At 38.1% G+C, this 15636-nt stretch overlaps 3 protein-coding genes across 7 annotated transcripts in view; 1 reads left to right on the plus strand and 2 right to left on the minus strand.

The window, feature by feature from the left end:
* Nucleotides 1-6024, minus strand: part of LOC140351671 (kinesin light chain 1-like) — a 39808-nt gene extending 33784 nt beyond the window's left edge. For 3 of the 4 annotated variants that reach the window (XM_072437608.1, XM_072437610.1, XM_072437611.1), the window contains exon 1: nt 5965-6024. The gene's annotated coding sequence lies outside the window, so the exon portion shown is untranslated. Of the gene's footprint in view, nt 1-1813; nt 1972-5964 lie in introns of those variants that run through there. The other variant, XM_072437609.1, reaches the window with a different exon arrangement.
* A 498-nt stretch (nt 6025-6522) lies between these two features.
* Nucleotides 6523-10374, plus strand: mrpl2 (mitochondrial ribosomal protein L2). Its single transcript, XM_072437226.1, has 8 exons — nt 6523-6620; nt 6811-6891; nt 6967-7132; nt 8261-8402; nt 8965-9080; nt 9167-9277; nt 9905-9978; nt 10047-10374. The coding sequence occupies exons 2-8, from the start codon at nt 6820-6822 to the stop codon at nt 10254-10256; spliced, it is 891 nt and encodes a 296-aa protein (XP_072293327.1). The 5' UTR covers nt 6523-6620; nt 6811-6819; the 3' UTR covers nt 10257-10374.
* A 1897-nt stretch (nt 10375-12271) lies between these two features.
* Nucleotides 12272-15636, minus strand: part of LOC140350858 (phosphofurin acidic cluster sorting protein 2) — a 113630-nt gene continuing 110265 nt past the window's right edge. For both annotated transcript variants that reach the window (XM_072436369.1, XM_072436368.1), the window contains one exon: nt 12272-15464. In XM_072436369.1, the coding sequence (XP_072292470.1) occupies nt 15349-15464 (116 nt within the window). In that variant the 3' untranslated portion in view covers nt 12272-15348. The remainder of the gene's footprint in view (nt 15465-15636) is intronic.

The following is a 15636-nucleotide window of genomic DNA, read 5'->3' on the forward strand; positions in this document are numbered from 1 at the left end:
GATAAAGTCCAGCTACGTTCACCTGGAAACACTGATCCAGCTTTAATCTTTAACATTGACAAAAGTGATCGTGTCCATTTCCAGGTCCTGTATTATGTCTAACTACCTGCATATCTGACGGTAAACAGTGAACATGACCTTGAGGAGCAGGACTATAGATAAGATAAGATATTCCTTTATTGTCCCACATGGGGAAATTTCATTGGTGCAACGCAGGTAGATACAGAGGTAGATACAGAAGAACAGATCACGTATAGGAAGTCTGAAAAACACTTTCAGTAGAAGATCTCCTATAAATAAATAAAAACTCCCATAGACAAATAAATAAATACCATTGCATGTGATCCCGACAGTAATTGCACATGAATATGTGTCACGACAGCACATAGATTGCACATGAATTTCACAGTAATTGCACATGAATTGCACATGAATTTCACAGTAATTGCACAACGGTATAACAACGGTTTTGTTTAATGAAGGTGGATTACATTTGCTCACACCAGATTAAAACTGAAACTTAGCAGGAACTAAATCTGAACTGCTGTTGGCAAAAGAAATTCTAGATTGCATAAAGACAGACCCTGTGCACATTTCATTGATAAAAAGGGGGTGTGGCACTAACAAAAGTGCTAAACACGAGTATGATTTTGTGCCAGAACTAAGATATATGGTGAACATCTTCGAAAATGAAAAGTTGAGATAGACCCAGCCCGATATATATATTTGAACTTATCAGATATGCGGCTTATTTCTCTTTATTTCCATTTTGTTTTGTATGTTTATTTGAACACGTGCAAAGAGGACACTGCATAAAACGTGACGACACTGCTCTTTTCTGATCGTTCGAAGCGTCACAACAGCGGAAGAAGCAGAAGAATCTAACTTGTGTTAAATCCAGAGTTCAGGAAAGGACAGTCCTCTTTCTAACGCCGCCATGTTCGTTTTGGTTTGGTCGTTTCGGCTTCCGCACAAACCACAATACTGCTCTGTGATTGGTTAAAGGGCCTGCACCGCTGGCAATCTTGCTGGTGAGATTAGGGCTGTGTTTTGTTTGTAGTAAATAACATCATTACATCATTAGGGGAAAATCATCCAAATCTGCTATACATATTGGACCAAAAATATCATCTGGATTCTAAACTGGTATCTGCATCGGCCATGAACAACACCATGAATACCGTGCAGCTCGTGGCTGAGTAGATCGCACACATCGCCTGTCACATGGTCCGCAGCGCTGTCGGCTGCAATGTCCTTCCCTCATCTAATCCCCATTTTGCCCTGCATTGTCCTGTCAAATAAAGCCTACAGGCCAAAAAATCTTATAAAAAACCAAACAAGAAACAAATCGACTGATCTCTAGTAAAAATGGAGATTAAACTGTCCAGTCACTCGCACTACTTCTGCTAACTCACTCCATGCTTTCTTCTCACGGTCTAAATAAATCCTTATATAAAAATAATTGAAGTCCATTTTTAATTTGTCAATTAAGACAACATCGGCCTGTTAACTGATGAAAGATCTAGAGCCATCCCGTCAAGTTAGAACATATTAGAGCTGCATGAAGTACAAAGAAAATGCAAGAGATCTCAGAAAAGCTCAAAACAGAGTCTTTGTTTTCTTTGCAGATGTAGGTACAATAAGCAGATCAACAATCCGAGCTAGCACGAATCAAACTAGACAGGATCCTACATTTATTAAGTCATCCTCTAAAATTAATAGCTTTCTCTCACTTCCTGCATTACCTGACATCTTTGCTTTTTATAAAGGTAAATAAATCAATTCAAATCCTCCTTGTATTAACCGTTCATACCTCGGTGCTTCTTTAGCTGCAGCTTGTTGAACCAGACAAACCCTCATCACATCCAGAAGTGAAGTTATGTCTCAACCGTCGAGTCTCGGTACAGTCCATAAAAAGAGTACACGCTGATCCGTGAAAAGCAGGGGGAAAAGGGAGGAGGAGAGGAAAAATATTGAGATGGTAGCGGTCCTGGAAGATGTGACCTTCTGAGCGCCACAAAAGCAGAGGGATAGACTCAGACTGTCTCGCCCACAGATGCAGACACAGAGAAAGAGAGGGGAGAGAGGAAGAGAAAGAGTGAGGGAAAGGGAGAGAGAGAGAGAGAGAGAGAGAGAGAGAGAGAGAGAGAGAGAGGGAAAGGGAGGGAGAGAGGGAAAGGGAGGGAGAGAGAGTGAGGGAGAGAGAGTGAGGGAAAGAGAGGGGGAGGTGGAGAAAGAGAGAAGGCAAGGGTGAGGGGGAGAGAGAGAGAGCTAATAGCGCTGCAAATCCACTCAATCTTCTTATTAAAACTGTGCTTTGGCTGTTGGGCTGTCACGAACAATTACTTTAGTCGTCAACTATAGTCAGCAATTATCATCTTGATCAGTCGACTAGTCAAATGATTACTTCTGTTGCATATTGAGACTTTTTAAATGCCTTTTTAATCAAAATGAATGTTGAGATATGCAGGCTGAAGGCTTCTAGACGGAGAATATTTATGACTTAAGTGTTTTGTTGACGAAAGTAAGTTCATTGTTTATTCCTTTTTGACATTTTAATTGAATGTCTTTTGTTTGTAGTGAAAGGTCTTTTTGTGTTTTAGTCTGTACAAACAAAATACAATCACTGCTCTACTGTCGTTTAGAAGGATAGACGTATTCATTTTGGTGATTTAAACAATGATCTGTGTATTTCCCCATTGTCGGTAATAAAAAACTTTCTCTTATCATAATATCTTATCGTGATAATCATCATCATTTTATCTTTAGATGATAATACCTGAGGCAATCATTCACTCTTAAATGCAGTAAACATTCATTTTGATTTGCAGACTTTTTCCAAGACAAAACTGCAGACTAATCACAACTCTAGTTTCATCAGCCTTGCAGTATCACTGAATTACTAAAAACACCTTATGAAGCAAAAAGCGACTTTTTCAGTCTCAAGCTCCTCCCCTGAGTGTTACCATGGAGATTGTTTCACTAATAAGACTAATATAGTATAGATACATGTGAGATAATCTTATAGGCGTACTTCTATTATTCAGATGTGGCCACTATATAAATATATTTTATTTAAATAATTAGCCGTTTTAAAATATGAAGATATACTTGAACCAAAGTGATCAAGTATCGAAATTTCCCCATGTGGGACAATAAAGGAATATCTTATCTTATCTTATCTTATTTAAAAATTGCAGTAAACAACCTTTTCTGAACAACAATTGTCTTATAACATGGTATATATATACCAATATAAAAAACACTATTATTATCTTCTATGGTCAAAAAGGAGTGTTTTTGTTGTATTGACCTTTTCTTTTGTAACTAAATAATATCGTGACAAACACAAAACCAGAACGTGCCAAGCCTCAAATTCTTCAGCCTCACAAAGAGGTGAATGTTTTATGAACATTTAAAAACCTAAAATAAAACTGGTCATAAACTGAAGCGTCCTGGTTTTCTGGGACATAAACGACACTTGATTTGAAAAACATGGAGCAAAATGTGCAAAGGTCAGACAATAATGAGAAGTCAACAAGACAATGTGGACATAGTGACAGTCCAGTGTTGGAATTATCCTCTAGCATCAGCTTTGACTCAATCCTTCATATTTTGCTGCATCTTATTGGTGTCAATAAAATAGAGCGAGATGTAAATAACGTTGTACCTTGTAAGCGCAGTAAACTTCCATCAAAACAAGCGATTAGCATGGCTTTTTGCACTGCTTTGTGAGGGCAAAAAGCAACACAAGACACCACTACACTACATTGTAAGATGCATATTTTGGAATATTTAATCATCTCATACTGAACATGTTGTAGAAAGATTTGAATTTATAAAAAATTCAAATCTTTCTACAACATAAGGCCAAAAGGAGAACTTATTGTTAACCTTTCGGTCTTATTCTAATACTAAACTATTTACTCTCAAGAGCTTATCTAATGCAACTCTGCAGCATGTGACAGTGTAATTTCCCCTGGGCCTTGTGTATACATAAAGTTTGTCTTAGTTTAGCGTTTACGAGCTTTTTAATTGGCTATGGAATATGAATTCACTTGAATATAGTAATATATTTGTTATTGTACTTCAATACCAGGAATATCCACAGCCATTTCAATTGTGTCAGTTTTGCTTGTTAAACAACAGGACAAGTGTAATAGTTTTGTGCATAATGTGACACACTTGTACAAATAATGGCCGTTTTCTGCTGCTGAGGATGCATTTCCGTCTCGAGTGACATTTTGTGCCGGCGGGATCAAATACCCGAGTCGTAAATCAGCACAGCAGAGGACGTTCACACATAGTCAATACTACAGCGATACGTTCCAAATATATACATCGTGCATAACAAGGTTTGGATAGTAAAAACGACAACATTTGGACACACAATTTACTGTTACTGCCTTGTTATAGCCTTGTTGTGATAAAGCGCATCTCATCTAGTACATCAGTTCAGTCGCCATTCATTATGTATCATTCAGAATATCTTTGGTTCATCGGTCCTGCCTTGGCCATAACATTCTAAACATGGTCATCTTCAGTTTCGGTCTCCTTTTTCATGCGATACTGGCAAACGTTTCCTTCCAATTCCCCCAGTGAAGCACGACACCGGCAGATTGCACCCTCCTGGTCCATTTCCTGAGCATAACCATCCATACATCTCCCTCTCGCTCTCTCTCTCTCTCGCTCTCGCTGCACCGAGCCAGGGGGAAAACAGCCGAGGCAGCGGATCATGAGGGTGTGGCCCGGAACAACACCGACACTGTCCACAGCCATCAATCACCTCTGAATCAGCTGCTCCTCACTCCACACAAAGGCCGAAGGCACTCGGCTTTTGTTTACGGTCCAGATTTTCAGACGAAGCGACGGCAGACGAACAAATGAACTCACTGTGTCGTTTTAATTTCACTTTTTTTTTATTTTTTACCCTGGTCATTAAAACAAATAAACAATAATCCAATATATTCCTAATTAAACGGTGCAATAAGATAAACATAGGCTATATAATTCAACTCACTTGTCTTCAGATACAGATGTTGTGTATTTGACTGCACATTCTTCACTACAAGCCTCAAAAGCTTCATTTCCTTCACAGAAGAATTTTGTACGATGGCTTTCTCTGGATAATGTTTCTAGAGCCGAACTTTTGTACATAGAAACATCAATTTTTTTCTCACAATAAATCAGCTTTTCAAGACAGACTTAAGTGGCTCCCCATAAACTAAAACTAAAAATAGGGATCAAAATTATACTTATTTTCTTATTGTATAGTCTTAAAATACATAGAAGTAACTCAATTGAATTTTTTATCTGGCCTCGTTGTTTAGCAGAAGCTCAATGAAAGCCATAATTAAATGTTATTCTATAAAAAATGATTAAAATAGGTATCGCCTGCGGCACCATAATAATCACAGAATAAACCTGATGGAAACAATGGTAAAATATATATAAATCTGTAAGTGAAAGCAGGAATAGGAGGACAATTAATCCACCCTGTTGAACTGAGAAGCCAAGATAAATACAATAAATAATTGATAAACAGCTTTTAGTGAATCTGTTGGACGTTGCGCTGTCATAATTGCAGTGTTATGACTGTAATTACAGGCTGACGCTGCCAATTAGCATCATTTCCACTGTCCAAATCAGATGCATCACTCCTCTTTTAGATCACGCAACTGTGTCAAACCAATTGACCAAACCAATCACATTAAATCAACCCTCTTTATCACGTTTTAGTCATTTTTTGTTCAAGGTTTCGCTCTGCGGTCTGCGGGAGGCTAGCGTTAGCACGACCAATGCTAACCTCACCACTCCCTGTGCATCATCAGCTTTTATGTTCACCAAAAGAACACATCTTAACTTGATTATAAACATATCAATGTCCCGCGGACTTCGTCACACTGAAATATCACACAAACTCCTAAAATAACAGCGTTGCAAGAGTAAAACCTGCGCGCTTACCGAGAGCGCCGCCTTCGTAAAGCTCCGCCGCTTAGATCCAAAATGTCTGAAGGATTTCCCAGAAGCAACCGCGGATCGGGACAAAATGATGACGTGATGTTTTGTTTATGTCCCGGCTTCTTTCAGTTTTGTGTGTAAAGCTATTCGAATAATATTTCAGACAAACTCATCAACATCACCACGATGTTCATCATTTATCATACAGGGAAATAAAAATTATAAAACAGCTCTCACTGTCCAATGTCCCATGCAATTGACATTTCTTACTAAAAACGCAATTCATAAATGTATTGGTGGTTTTCTTCTTGGTTATTACTTACTAAAACTGTGTATATATATTTTAAATGTATGTAAACATTGAAGCAGTAAGAATAATTTGAACGACATTGACATCTTCTGGCTGATTAGTGTATTACATGAGTGTATTATTTAAGTTAAAAAATACGATTAATTTAAAAAACAATTATGATACAACACATTTACAACAAGGAATATACACCTTGATTAATATGTTTGAACAATATTTCTTACCAAAAAAAAGGGCTAAAATAGCGTTCAAGGTGTCATTACGTCATCGGAAAGCGACTCGGCGTGCAGCGCTGTGAGTGTGAAGGACGCAGATGAGTGAAGTTGGGATGAATTAGGCCAAAATTAAGGTAATCGTAACTAATATTTGATTAACAATGAGTCTTTATCAGGGCAAATTAGTTAGAGGGTTACTAAAAGACTAGAGTGTTTCTATATAGTTTGTTTTTTGCTCAATAATCACCGTGTTGCTAATAAGTCATAGGTGGGAGACCTTGGTTTGACAACATGGATCTGTAAACTGTATTTCTGTGGGTGAAGGAAAGAGTGATGGCGGTGTCGTGTCTGACTCGTGCTCTTCGCTCCTTGACGGTGTCCCAGTCTCCTCTGCTCTCCTCTCAGGTACAACTGTCAGATAAATGTATAATGCAGCTATAAACCCTAAACCTAATGTAAACAATTTTTTTTTTCCCTCAGGCTTTGGCTCAGGCTAAAGCTGGAGGTCAGATCATAAACCTGGGACAATGCAGAGGCTTTCAGACCACAGTGTTATTAGAGCAGAACAGGACCCGCTGGAAAGAGATGGACAAATACACAATCAAACCTATTGGGATGAAGAAGACCGGGGGCAGAGACCACACAGGTGAACAATACCTATAGACACTATTTTTCAGATCGTCCTGGGTCAGTTTTCTCATGGTCGTGTGAAAAGCAAAACCTGTGAATCAGCATATTATAGTAGAGTAATTTTATGTTCATGTCCAGTAGAATTTAGAGTGACCCGTCCCTCTTTTGTTTGTTCTGCACAGGCATTTAGGCACATTTCTAGTCCTCTTATTTACAGAAAGTCCCCCTTTACATTCTTGAATTATAATACAAACAGTGACTTTTACATACATTTGTTTTTTTCCTCGTTTGGGGTGTACTGGCATTCAGGGTTTAATATGTTTATTTACCAATCACTCTGTGCGTTAAAGTTGATGAATACTGGGAATCATATGGTTTTATTCAGAGGAGGGTAGAGTGGCCAAGTTACTTCAAAATAATATTACTCAAGTAGAAGTACAAAGTAATGGTCTAAGAAATTATTCAAGTATAAGTTATAAAGTGTTTGGGGAACTAATACACTCTTTAATCTGGATGTAATGTCTGATTTTTATATTTTGAAGTTAATTTAATTGGAACTACAAAACGTTAAATAATGCACAAAATCTGATATATTTTTAGACAGCCACAAAAAATAGAAAAACTAAATCATATGTGAAGGAGGAAACACATAAATGAACCAAAACATTTACAGTACTGTTCAATAAAAATATTACTCAAGTAGGAATAAAAGTATACCGTGGTGTCTCCAAGTTACTCCAAAAAGTAAAATTTCTTGGAAAAAGTTCCTCAAGTATATCAAGTAAACTGAGTAAATATAACCGTGAATAAGATAAGATAAGATATTCCTTTATTGTCCCACATGGGGAAATTTCATTGGTGCAACGCAGGTAGATACAGAGGTAGATACAGAAGAACAGATCACTTATAGGAAGTTTGAAAAACACTTTCAGTAGAAGATCTCCTATAAATAAATAAAAACTCCCATAGACAAATAAATAAATAAATACATGAATAAATAGTGAGCATAGTGTAATAGTGAATTCATCTAGTTTGAATACAAAATGTCTAGGTTGTCATATGTGAACAAACCCACAGTATTATTCCTGCTGCGTGTGGGATGAGTTGTTGTGTCATGTGATTATGTCCTGTTGTATAAAACCAGGAAAGGTCAGGACACATGGCATCGGCGGTGGGCACAAACAGAAATACCGGTGGGTCGACTTCCAGCGACTGAGATATGAACCCAACAAACAAGATAAACCGTTTGAAGAGAAGGTCATAGAAGTGAGATACGACCCCTGCAGGTGAGGCCGGCATTCATTACAGCAGTGAGTATGAAGCTGTGGAACCGTCTTACAAAAAATCTTATTCAGATCCAAAATGATGATAAAATGAGAGTAAATAACGATTCAACAAAAATCTGTTTTATGAAGTCTACTTCTTTGGCTTGACTTCTAGTGTGGTTCTTGTTATATTTCGCCCCGGGTTTGCTCTGGTTTAGAATTAGACTAGTTTTTCATTACTTGTTAGTACTATATTTCAGGTGTGAGTCAAATTGAAGTCATTTTTTATTTGATCCAACTGATGACAACTAGACTTAAATACCAACAACTCGGGTCTTGACTGTACAGTATATAAAGTTTATACAGTTGATGGTTAGATGTACTTCCAGTGCTTTATTTTACAGGCACAAACTAGATCATTTCCCTCCCCACTTCTCCATTTGTGACCAGCACTTTTTATAGAAGGACCATTCACACAAAAATATGTATATTTCAAAATTGTGAGTTGTTCTGTGTAATTTGGTATAAAGTCTTGAAACTAAAATGCACAATGGACTGTGTGCATGTTTCTGTCTCTTCACAGATCCGCAGACATCGCCCTCGTCGCTGGAGGAGAAAGAAAACGATGGATCATTGCCACAGAAAACATGCAGGAGGGGAACATCATCAAGACCTCTGGAGTCATTGGACGCATGGCAGGTAAGATATGATTTAGAAGGTCGTGGTTGCGTGTAACTCGTGTGCAATGGTGTTCAAAGTGTGCGTCGTGTGAATTCCCTTGACAGTTTCTGCGAATGAAGGAGACTCTTACCCGCTGGGAGCTCTTCCTGTCGGGAGTCTGATCCACAACTTGGAGATAAAACCAGGCCGAGGAGCGCAGTACATCCGCGCAGCAGGTACACTTTTGAATTTTTAAGTTTAATCTGGTGTGTAAAGAGCAAATTTATCTCCCATTATGAGACATTATTTACACTCAGAAAATAACTTCTTGGTCTTGATGGACATTTTTGCACTGGATCGATAAAGTATTCTTCCTGAGTATTTTCCGCTCGTGTAAGATTTGCAGCACAGACTCGGATCAAGAAGCTGTACCTGTTGATTATTTGTTGCAAAATATGCGTTGAATGTAGTTTTTATGTGTAATGACTGTTTAGGCGTTAGGGAGCTCAAGAAAATAAAGCTCGCCGATGTTCATGAAGTCGATTTCCCATTGAAAAAATATTAAGCGTTTAAATCCACCACAGAGGCCAACTAAAGTATAATTATGTGGTTGTTTTCTGTCCCAAAAAACTCAATAAATTGTCATAAATACTAGGTGTTGTGGTCATTAGTTACCACATATCCAATAAGCCCCCCACAAGCTTTCATTCTTTTAATATTATAGATTTTAGTGGGAAAATGAATGGGAAATTGACATCAGGAACTCTTATATCACACCATTTTCATTCCCTAAAAACATATTTACTGGTCACAATAATGTCTGATTGGGTTACTTGAAACCTGCTTTTTTTACTGATTTTTAGGCACAAGCGGCGTGCTACTCCGCAAAGTCAACGGAACGGCAATCGTCCAGCTTCCGTCCAAGCAACAAGTTCAGGTAACTCGAGTTCACTTCTCTAGACTTGAACCATTTGAAATCGTACTCGCGTCACTTCTTCTGAACAGGTGGACGAGACGTGCATGGTCACCGTCGGGCGGGTGTCCAACATCGACCACGACAAAGAAATCATCGGGAAAGCCGGGCGCAATCGCTGGTTCGGGGTGCGTCCTTCGAGCGGCTTGTGGCAGAGAAAAGGAGGCTGGGCCGGACGCAAGATCAAACCGCTGCCTCCGATGAAGAGCTACGTCAATTTACCCTCGATAGCGGCTAAATGACGTCTCTGCTGTGGACTGAGCTTTACCGAGGATGAAATGCGCTTCACGTTGAAAAACATGTTGAATTTTGTCAATGTGGACGCTCTTTTTGTTAAATAAATGTATACCTGAAGCTGTTGTACTTTGTAAACATTATTTCTGTTCAATTTTGTAGCAAATACCATATTTTCCGGACTATAAGTTGCACCTTTTTTCATAGTTTTTTGCTGGAGTGCGACTTATACTTGTATACTTATACTCCGGAGCGACTTATATGTGATATTATTTGTTTTTGTCACACTTGCGACCGCATTTCATACTTATGTTTTTTTCTTCTCTATTATGCATTTTTGGGCTGGTGCAACTTATAGTCCAGAAAATACGGTATATCAAGACTAAAATAAGAATACTTTTACAGTAGAGAGAAAGCTAGACCAAACTATTCATTTCCATTTACACTTTTATATTAATCACTAAGCATTCATTGTTTCAACATGTGTATTATTTGTAGTTTACGGTAGTTTAGTTTCTTTTATAAAATGCATGCAAATATGAAACGCAGACCATTCTTTGTACAGAAGATTAAAAATTTTATTTAACACAATTGCTTGTGAGCATGGAAAGAAACAAACAATATAAAAATCCAAAACATATTTACATCTATAGTAAAACATGCAGAAGAACCCATATTTTTTAGTGGTAACTTTAAAAATACTGTCATGTTTTTTTAAAAGAGGGTTTGTGCAAAGACATTGGGGGCACTTCCAAGTATCCAGAGCGTTGAGACGGCACGTTTTAATCACTCACTAAGTTTATTTTGCAGTTTTGCTTTTGAGACGTTGACCAGAGATTCTCAAAATGTGGTTCAAAAGAGTTAAAAATAGTGGGCGGGCGAACTAGTAAAACTCCCATTTTTTAAACATTTTTTTTAGCTATTCTAATGCGTGGCCATGAAATATACAATCAAAATCTTCAACACTTATTTATAATTTATAAGATTTATAATAGAGCTGTAGCCATTATTATTATTTTTGTCAGCCTAAAAATATACATTATTTTCACATGCGAAACTAAAGTCCTTGCCTATTGCTGATCTCGATTTTGAGGTACTCAAGCTTATTCTTAGAGTATTTTATTATAGTCTTTTGATATTTTGCATTGTACCAATTTTAGTTTATTAAAATACCAGTTAAAAAGCCTAAAATTTCCTCTCTTGACGTGTAAGTGTGAAAACGTGCCCGCTCAACGATCCGGCCTTGCAAAATGCCCCCGCGCTACGTCTAGATTCAGGGCAAAGGGTTCCGAGGTCAAATAAAACGAAACGCTCTCGACATTTCAGTTCGAAAAAAGGCTAAATTGCATGTCGAGAACGTCAATTCCCTCAAATAACTCCGCGTTGGCTAATACTTAACCGCCGAGGCAGACGACGGCGGTGAGAAGCTGCTGAGAGGCAAAAAGAAAGAAGAAGTAACGTAGCAGGTTCTTCCGTATTGTCAGACTTCGATGGGCAAACGCAGCGAGTCAATAATAATAACATTAATAATAATAATAAAGACGATCGTTACACGGGTTTCTCTAGTCTATAGGTAGTGGTTCTTTCAAATATAACACCTCAAAATCAAAAGCAATGTCCCGATTTGAGATAAAAATGTCTTTAAACCATATCAAAGTGCATTATAAAAGGGGGAAATGTATGAGAGACGACGACTATAGTGTTTGCATCGTTGGACTCCGTAGCAACGAGGGGGGAATATTTGGCATTTAAGGTGAAGGGACGGCGCATCGTTTTGTAAAAGTGGTTTCCAGAAGATACTTTGGGCTCATGGATGATTGTTGATACACTCCAAGTTCAGAGAAGTAGTTGCAGTAGTTCACTCGGATGCAAGACATACGAGTATTAAAACAAGCTCAAACTCATCCGGTTTTGCACATTTCTGCATATTACATTATCATTATATTATCAGGCTTTAGCAGATACTGTATTTTCCGGACTATAAATTGCACCTTTTTTCAAAGTTTTGGCCGGGGTGTGCCTTATACTTATATACTTAGCCACTTACATGTGATATTATTTGTTATTTTCACACTTACAATGCATTTCATACTCCAGTGTGACTTATATGTTTTCTTCTTCTCTGTTATGCATTTTTTGGCGGGTGCAATTTATACTCCGAATGCGACTTATAGTCCGTAAAATACGGTAATACAATTTGAATGCTTGTTGCTCAAAATGGCAGCCACTTTCTCATAATCTGAAGGCAAAACTGTAGATCACCACGACTTTGAGACTAGACTGAGGACGGACGCGTAATCGCCGTTGCGTGTTAAAGGTGCACTGTGTAACTTTTCTGGAGATAAACCAACACTGTAGAATGAGCTGATTGTGTCACTTTCCGGCACAGGGCCAAAGTTTGCGTGAAGGGAAACGAAATCATCGCATTGTTAGTTCTTTTTTCTTATTTGTACAATTTAAATTCATGCTAAATTCGTTTTGAAGTTGTTTGATTTCATGCTATTCGTGGGAAAATAATCAAAATTGGCCAAAATCAGAGCGTATCATCGGTTCCCTTCAGTTGCTCTGGATGAATAAATAAAAAATTGGCGTCGGTCATGAACAAAAACGAACGTATAAACCTCATTTCAAGTATAACGCCTAAACCAGAAAAGTTACTTAGCGCACCGTTACTTTCTTGCACGAATACCGTGTTTTCCGGACTATAAGTTGCACCTTTTTTCATAGTTTCGGCCGGGGTGCGACTTATACTTATATTTATACTTATATACTTACACTCCGGAGCGACTTATATGTGATATTGTTTGTTATTTTCACACTTCATACTCCAGTGCAACTTATATATGTTTTTTTCTTCTCTATTATGCATTTATTGGCTGGTGCGACTTATAGTCCGGAAAATACTGTAGTACTTTTTGAGTTTAGTTTGATTGTTTTAATTGGCGTACAGGTGACAAAGCTTCTGTTCCACTTCTCTAAACTGTGAATGCCGTGACGCTTCGCCACAAATATCTGCACATCTGTCACAAAACACTGCACCATCGCTTCGGTAAATAAAGATGAGCTATTTGTGCTTTAGACTCTAGTGGCAATAGGGGGATTTGCAATTCACAATATTACTCCTTGTATAATCTTATGTACAATACTAAAAAAACAGAAAAAAGCCAGCCTATCAAAGCTCTTCACTTTCTATAAAAAGCGACAACAGACTTCTACAGAAAGGCCCTTTGTCGAAAGTTTTTCCTATTGCGTAAAAGTTTAACACAGTTTTTTTTTTTCTATCAGGGAGTACCGTCAACACTGAGCACATCAACACACACACACGTTAGGCAGTGACTCGGAAACGTGGCAACACTCGCAACGACCCATTTGAACGGTCGAAACGTGGTACGAAAAAAACAAACCCCATTCAAGCGTTCCTACTCACAATACTGACATAAGTACTGCACGTTTCAAGTTAGAAGTAATTTATCAAAATGTGGTTAAAAAGAGCGAACACGATGCTTGTTGCGGATGTGTTGTATTGTATTTTGTTACGGCCGATCAAAGGTGGGTAAGTGAAGTTGTTCGTGGGCTTTTAATCGCTCAAAAGATATTGTATCATGCACTGTATGCTTGTGATGTAGAGACGATGTAGTGATTAGTGAGCGTCCCTCTAAATAAACGACTTTTCTCCTAATCACCCAGCAGGGGGCCTCGCACATCTCGTTTGACTGCTTTTTAAACATTTGCCAAAGTAAGTTTCTACAGTATAAGCAGAGTTATTGTCATTGTTTGTCCTTGAAGAGGGTCTGTCTAAGAATTTTGAGAAAACCTTTTGAAATACCGTACTCACTTTTTTATCTGTAATACTTGGGAAAGAGTTGTAATTTTCCATCACTCTGACACTTACAGAGCGGTAATTATTGAATTATAAGTGGCAAATACTACTGCTACAAGTTGAGCAGTATTTTAATGTGACAAATGTTGCACATTATGTATCAATCCTAGCTTTTATGTATTGTGAGTACAAATAATAATCTGTCTTTCTTGGGTTTCAGTTTGTTTCTGCTTCATAATGTCATAATATTTACTTCAACACAAGTAATACTCCATATGAGGGATAATATTATGAAGTAACAACACTTACAAGAGTACACCACCCACCTCTGATGTGTTTTTATATACGTCCAAATGTAGAGTGTTGCCGTGTCAACTTGATCTATGGAACTCTCAGTAACAGCAAAACCGGCCACCAAAAGGGCCATAAAATACTACAAGCTCTGGTGAGGCTTTGGCACAGCACATCTGACGCAAAGTGGGGTTAAAGTTGCTGTAAAAATGTGTATAGTGACCATATAACATCAGTAAATAGTGGCCCTTGGCGTAAAAAGGGACAAATGTTAAGTTGTAACATTGACAACTACTTTTGGCATCAAGCGATCGCAAACTAAAAGTGTGTGCCATACCCTGCTTCTACTGTAGGTGTCGCTGTACAGTCTAAATGTACTTTAACACCAATACAAAAGTCACAAAGCGCCGTTTACATGTGGTGAATAATAAGTCTTAGCTACATTCATTATAGCTACCCTCAAAAACACTAGCTGTAGCAGTTAGATGTTAGGTACACAGTGTGCTTTAAGCTCTAGGAGGCAATAACAACTTCTATATAAAAAACTGACAAAGTAAAGGGTTAAAAACTGAGCACTGAGTTTGAGGAGAAGAATCCAACTAAATTCACAGCAAGTTTCCAACTTTCAACAGCAAACACAAGCACGTTTCAACTCAACAATCGCACGCCACTGCACGCCACCGGCACGCTTCTCCATGTCTATAGAGTAACAATAAATGTAGGATTTCACAGAAATAATAATAAAATGTTAACAAAACAAAGTGCAAACACAGCTGCCATTATCGAAATGTGGCAATTTGTCAAAAACCTCAAAATACCTCAGAGGTCGTAGCACAAAACTTACAAAATTGTTTTTGTAGTGTGTAAAAAAACAACATCACCACCCAACAACATCGAAACATCAACTTGACAACATGTAGCTTGTGGTTAGAGTCAGTTCAGATTTCCACAGGAAAACTATTTTTTGCTGGGACCCTCGGACCGCAGGGTCACACAGATTTGGAATAACCAAAGATCCCCACAGGGAAGTGCTTCACGTGTGTGGGCCACTGCGCCGCCAGCTGGAAAAACTTCACATCGTTCCACTCCACGCCGTCAATCGTGACTGAAACACACACATTCATAAGTACAGTTATTGTAAACTGAACTGACCACACCGGACTGCACCACCAACATTTACCTGAATAACTCACAAATATTCCATTCTATTTAATAATACTTTAGTTTAAGTTTAAATACATTAAAGTAAAAGGGAGAACATCTAGGTCTGACTCTGG

The sequence above is a fragment of the Eucyclogobius newberryi genome, unplaced genomic scaffold (genome assembly GCF_026437365.1).
Source record: "Eucyclogobius newberryi isolate DKJ021-1_F unplaced genomic scaffold, fEucNew1.0.hap1 SCAF_8, whole genome shotgun sequence".
NCBI lineage: Eukaryota > Metazoa > Chordata > Actinopteri > Gobiiformes > Gobiidae > Eucyclogobius > Eucyclogobius newberryi.

Bases quoted from the DNA above. Each gene is read 5' to 3' on its own strand.
- mrpl2 (XM_072437226.1), top strand. From the start codon at position 6,820: ATGGCGGTGTCGTGTCTGACTCGTGCTCTTCGCTCCTTGACGGTGTCC. The intron at 9,081-9,166 runs GTAAGATATGAT...TTCCCTTGACAG, and splicing joins AGTCATTGGACGCATGGCAG to TTTCTGCGAATGAAGGAGAC. The intron at 9,979-10,046 runs GTAACTCGAGTT...TCTTCTGAACAG, and splicing joins CGTCCAAGCAACAAGTTCAG to GTGGACGAGACGTGCATGGT.